This window comes from Neurospora crassa, linkage group I (genome assembly GCF_000182925.2).
Source record: "Neurospora crassa OR74A linkage group I, whole genome shotgun sequence".
Lineage (NCBI taxonomy): Eukaryota > Fungi > Ascomycota > Sordariomycetes > Sordariales > Sordariaceae > Neurospora > Neurospora crassa.
In genome coordinates, this window is record NC_026501.1 from 8,008,702 (window position 1) to 8,014,784 (window position 6,083).

The window sequence follows — 6,083 nt, forward strand, 5'->3', positions numbered from 1 at the left end:
AATTGAACTTCAGAACTCTGTGTCATCACTCAGGCTTAAAGTTCTAGGCTGGGCTTTTCAAATAGGTGTAACATTTTCAACGTCTCTTCTTCCAGGGGACACCAGATCACACTAGCTAGGGTAGTCTATTCTAGTAACAAACCGTCATCTGTAAATATAAGTCGCCCGTCACATCGTGTAAACGGCTATGTGGGTCGCAAAAAGTCGAGGGTATCTTGTGGTCTATGGGGAATGAATGGCCTAGCACAATTAAGACATAGTTGAAGAACCGTGAGTGGGTGGGGGAACGAGGTGATGAGTGGTTGTGTAGTAAGTAGTATGTGGACGGCTGGTGACCGGTTACTAAGTAGAGGCATGAGAAAGAGAGAGAGTGTGTGTGTAGTGGGTTTTTTTTTTTTTTTTTTTTTTTTTTTTTTTTTTTTTTTGAAAGGGTATTAGTTAGGTACTAATGTATGTCCGGAACAAAGTTTAGAGTAAGAATCCTGATGCCGTGCTCACCCGCTCCGCCCGTTCACCCGTCTCACTCACTTTTCACTTGACGTGAGATAGACCACACACTGCACCGACTGTAAGCTTCTAACTGCTTCACAACCTTGAGCATGCGTGTATTAGTGTGCGGCTTATAGCGGATCTTCCAGATCTCTAGATTCGATACATTTGTGACAAGGAAGGGATCAGATGTAACTTCTGTTGTCCGGTCGGAACTCAGCATGCTTCAATTTCTTCTAGCCGACTCATGAGCCAACCAGGTCTCTGCTGCCCCTTCCTTCCAAGTTACCCACCGTAAAGAATAACAGAAATGCTGGACCTCGAGACAGTGACGAAGAAAGCCTTCCAAGGGGGTGCCATGGATGAACCTCGGAGCGATCAGGCTCGCAGCTGACATAGTGCGCAATCACATTTCGATGACCGGAGTTTCAGCCCATCCCATCCCATGAAATGGCACGGAAGTATGGCTCAACGCAAGCACATCACACCATTTTCTTTTTCCCCAGTCGGAACGCAGCGGCAAAGGCGAAGCAAAGATAGATATTAGGGTGGAGATTGACCATGACACACAGTACACACATACACAACACAGACGAACATAAGGAAGAGGAGTTTCTCGGTACATGGCATGCCGACCCGACCCGAGACACAGATAGGTAGTAACCAATCCCCTCCCCCATCATTTCGATTGCATGGCCGACCAAAGCAAGATCATAAAAAAACTGGAGGTTGATGATTCGTCTTTTTTTTTTTTCTTTCCTTCCAGAAAAGGATAAGGGGAAAACGATCTTTTCCTGTCGCTTCGTTCGGTATTCAATCAGAAAGGTCTGTCCGTTTCAGCCCAGGAGCGGGATGCTGGGGTACCTGGCCTGGCACACTGAGTGGGCGGCGTCATCTTCGCTCGCCATGCCATTCATTGGCAACGCATGGATGGCTTCTCTCAGGGACCGCTGAGTTCAGTTGATCAGCGTACTCCGTGCAGCTGGGATCTGAGGCGTGATGCAGATTTATGTAGGTTACTTATTACGGGCAGGCCCCAGAACACGCTACAACTTGGGGTGTAAATCATGCTGCTGGTCTTAAAAGTAAAATCATAGCCAGTCTGCTGTATGTGGAAAGCGTGTGTAGGTTCTGCCTTGTCAAATGCGTGAGGAAAAGCCGAACACCATAGCGCTTCCATCGCTTCAACGCTGACGATAGACACCGGCGGGCCCGCACTGAGGTTAGAATTTGTACGTGCCACAATGCATGGTCACGGTAGTACCTTTAACCAACAGGCTTCCATTCCGGAAAGAATTGGTCAGCATGGCTAATGAGGAGTGAGGGTTACACGGCTACCCCGTGGAGTTCTTGGGAGGCACGAAGTACTAGTCTAGGTAGTGTTGTGGATTATAGATTGACGTACGGCCCTGCCAGCAAGCCGTGACAAGTGTACCTAGAGTTGCAAGCTTGAACCATGCATGGTAGGGAGAGAGAGAGAGAGAGAAGGGGGGAATCGCTCTATCTCAAAAGGGGGGATCGGATGCATTATCTCCCGCCGGCTTGAGGCATTGCACCGGGAAGCAACCCTGCGTTCCCCCATCATATCTATTTGGAACCTGCACGTTGATTAGGTGCCTTGGATTTTGAATGAGGGAAGGGGATGGAAGGAGAGGTGGGATGGCTGCCAAGTTATGTCCTCCAGGAAGAATAGCACATTCTGTAATGTTGCTTGCCATAGTTCAGGCCCGGCTTTCCTTCTTGATTTTCAGTAGGAGCTCGGAATGATATAGTCGTAGCTGGGTAGAAGCTGAGGAGTGACAGTCTAGGCAAGGCACGCGCCAAAAGACCCAATCGCACATGATGCAAAAAACGCCAAGATGGAACATGGTCCTGTAACGATGCACACAAGCCGAGGAGACAGGAATTTGTGCGTATGGTCATGCGGAGAGTGTGCTTTGTGTGTTCAAGGTGGGCGGGGACATGGCTACGACTTATAGCAAAGGAGACTATAACACCAACGTGTTAGTCGGCGGAGGAAAGGCTGAGAATATGCCCAGATCTATATGAAAGTGACGATACCTTCACCGGTCTTCATATCCGACCTTCATCGAACACACCAACTTTGCTCTCTCCCACCCGCGCTTCCAGGTGGGAGCGTAGGAGTGAAGGGGACACAAGGGAGCTATACCCTATACAGCACCAAGGCCGTCTTTGAGAGGCCTTGGCTTTGAGGGATGGTCGAGATGATGATGATGAGCTTCCGCATCCTTGCGCGCTCGCGCCGTGCCAAACGGGATGTGGCGTTTTTAATGAGCCGTCACTTGTCGAATTGAATTGCATCTCGGCCACTCTGGCGGCACAGGATTTCAAGTTTCGACGGCTCCCACACCTCTCTTCCACTGCCGTCCAGCCGTTTGCGTAATCGTACTTCTATTCAGAAATAATGCTCATCGTCGATCTGGCTTTGAGGAGAAGCATATGGGAGTGAGGCTCCGAGAATTGCACAAAGACGGCAGATCCAGGGTGGCAACCACGGTTCGGCATGTCTTGACAGTTCAGTTCATTGTGTCCATAGAGGTAGTGGAAGTGTCCGTCGCCTGTACACTCGCATCGAGGATCAATTGAATGTGATCAGACGTTGGATGCTCCTACCTCGCTAGGTAAGAGCTGTAGCCCTTTGAGATGAACACCCGACCGGCCGACCCGGGCCCCGTAAGTAGGTCCCCACTGAAAACTAACGTGGAACCCACCACCCGGCATACCTGGCCCTGGTGCCCCGTGCGCACTTGAATAGGTACAGTATCCTTCTCATGGTGTAATGCCCGTGTACTAGATTGATATTGCTTCCACTTCTGGAGGTTACGGGCATGACGGGACACAAGGGCTATTGGACTGATAGCAGGCTCCTAGCTATCTTACCTGAAACAGTTGATTGATTGGCCCAGCTGTGTCTTGGGAGGAAATAATACCTACGTTTTACCGTCGAAGGGATGTACGCCAAGATACGGTACTTAACCCTTCAGATGTCACTTGGCGATGAATCTCTGACAAGCAAGAGACTCGTGATGCTCGTCCAGGATCCCCTATCAAGTCTCAACCCTTCTCTCCATCGGATATGCCCCTCTTGGGGAACATTGAACATGCCATGGTTTAATGTCCCCCCCGATCCGGCCCCTCCGTCAACCCCTCCGTCAACCCCTCGGCCCGTAAATCATGATATTTTCTTGAAGCAAACGCAACCCAAAAGGCCCCTTGTCGGCTTCAAGCATGGTCCCTTTTGGCGCTGCCCTACGGTATTCGTACTATTGAGGCTGACTGTGATGGGCGCTGGAACTGCTGAGGATGACCCAAACCACTCGCTGTCGACAAGGTTCCTGCTGCATGGCGCTGGACCGCTGCCGCCAACATCTTCAGTCCTTCTCGACCTCTGCAAGGCATATCCTCATCACGGTATCACATACCACCCGAGGCACCCTGCCCAGTTGTACCGCGACGCCCCGATGTCACGCTGGAGTTTCGTCGCTTCTCGTTCTCGCCAGGCACTGCATTGCGTCCGGAAGAGTGCAATAACACTGTTCCACCATCAGCGTTCCATTATCCCGTGGTCTAACTAGAGGCCTCCTTTCATTCTCCTTCTATTTTTCCCCCCAAAGTTTGAAAGTGTCTTCTGAGTGAGCGTTGGGAAGTTCTTGGTTCCCAAGTTCATACGAAGCAGGTCAAATGGAGATGGGAAATCGATCTCAATGCCCATTCGTTTGCCCCACTTCCGAATCCCATGGGATTGGGGGTGCCGTGTCGAGGGATCGCCTCGAAAACCATCATCGACAACAAACATTTGCTTTTAGATTTCGCCTTTGTCCGGATCTGCCTACCCAAGTCCGGTGATAACTCTTCTGAATACCGCAGCTGCCACTTGCATCACTTTCACTGAACAGAGAATGGGCGTATTCATCCGGGTTTCTGCCTCTTATATTCGCGCTAACTTGTACTCATCCAGACATCCTTCCGGGGAGGCTTTGAGCTTCGTCGAGCTGCAGCGTCCTGCATTTGTGCATGCACGCCATCGCTGGGAACCATACTTTGGGCGTTGCAGGCCACCCTGTTGCGGCCACTGGTGGCCAGTCGAAAACCGAGAAAACCGCCCGAGCCCATCACCCATCCCCGGGCCCCATCCCCCCCATCTGGGCCTCAGGCTCCCCCTTGCCCTGCGTGTCCTTGGCTCATGGCCCATGTCTCCACCACGCGGGCACTAACTCGCTAGTGTATCAAGAAGAGCCAATGACGTGACGGGGATGCTTGCCTTATTTAAAATATCACGTCGAGTCCACGAGTCCTGCGTACCTTGAGCATGAGTACCTCTACGTTTGAGGTATAATATAGAATTCTATTCCATGTTGTCGCGTCTCTTCTCAAGTTTCGCTCCCAAGTCGCGCTCATCGTGGCACTCGATACAACCTATGGGTTGGTCGTGCGTATGATTGTTGTTGGTTGAATCTTGCCCGGACTTGAACGACACTGTGTTTCTCTGCAATCGACAGGTACGAATTGGAGTCGCGTTCGTGCTGTGCTGAAACCGGCCTAGCTCAGGTACTTTGTAAGGAGTGCCGGTAGCTAACGCAAACTGTGTCTTCCACTTTGGTCGAGGCTGCTTGGCCGCTTGGCTGCCCACGGGCGCCGCGTTTACCACAAAGAAAATCAGATGTGACTGCTGGCAGCCTCGCGCGCTCCGATTCAACATGTAACCATCCTTTTTGGCGGATTATACTGTACATAATGTGTAGCTCCGACTTCACTTGGTGGTGTAGTGTAAGCCGCGGGCGGGGGGCCGAAAGGCTAAAAGCACACAGAACCTGAATCTGGGAAGCTTCCCATTGAACGATCGAGTCACAAGTGGGGATCCCGAAAGACCAAAAAGTCAAAAATGCAGGATGCGTTCAGTGGCCAAAAGAAACCAATCACCATCGCGTGCAGAGTATGTAGCACCAGAAGCCAAAAGCTCACCTCCTAGAAAAATCCTTGGGTCCAGGTCCAGATCGCGCCTGCCCACTCAGTCCCGTCTCGTTCACCTGCACTTCCACTTTTTCTTCTCATCCCGGCCATTCTGGCACGCTCACCCAGACATCACCCACACTCACCCCCCCGACCTGTCTCGTCGACGCCCGCACTCGCACTCGCACACACACCCGCACACACAACCGACTGATGGTTCGCTCCCCCTTTGCCCATTTGCGACAGGTCACTCCATCCTCCACAAAGCTCTCCCCCATCCCACACCACCTATCACCCAGACTCTGAACTTTCCTTCTCCTCCAACCCCAGGCCAACTTTTTTTTTTTTTTTTTTTTTGTTCCTCCCTCCACCATCTGCACACTTACACCCACTCATTCACCACCTAGTCCTCCAGCAAACTGCCGTATTCCTGTCGCTTTGCACGTTACCTCGCTACCTCGTACCTTTTTGCAAACGCAGGCATCAGAGGCAACATTCGTTTCCTCCATTCAGCACAACGAGAAACGAGCTGCCACCGAGCAACCACGAGCACCAGTTACTACCGCCCAATACCACACAAGAGCGAGCAATAAGCAGACAACTGCGCACCCCTCACCGTCACC

At 51.4% G+C, this 6,083-nt stretch overlaps 2 protein-coding genes across 2 annotated transcripts; both read right to left on the bottom strand.

Annotated features, from left to right (window-relative positions):
• Positions 1–1,854: 1,854 nt before the first annotated feature.
• NCU16452 (hypothetical protein) lies at positions 1,855–2,676 on the bottom strand. Its single transcript, XM_011395119.1, has 2 exons — positions 2,551–2,676; positions 1,855–2,477 (listed from the first exon to the last, which is right to left on the bottom strand). The coding sequence occupies exons 1-2, from the start codon at positions 2,564–2,566 to the stop codon at positions 2,161–2,163; spliced, it is 333 nt and encodes a 110-aa protein (XP_011393421.1). The 5' UTR covers positions 2,567–2,676; the 3' UTR covers positions 1,855–2,160.
• Positions 2,677–3,026: 350 nt separating this feature from the next.
• On the bottom strand, positions 3,027–4,387 carry NCU00557 (hypothetical protein; the record flags this gene model as incomplete). Its single annotated transcript, XM_959625.2, has 4 exons — positions 4,180–4,387; positions 3,933–4,043; positions 3,234–3,355; positions 3,027–3,068 (listed from the first exon to the last, which is right to left on the bottom strand). Exons 1-4 carry the CDS (start codon positions 4,304–4,306, stop codon positions 3,027–3,029), a joined length of 402 nt encoding a protein of 133 aa, XP_964718.1. The 5' UTR covers positions 4,307–4,387.
• Positions 4,388–6,083: the final 1,696 nt, after the last annotated feature.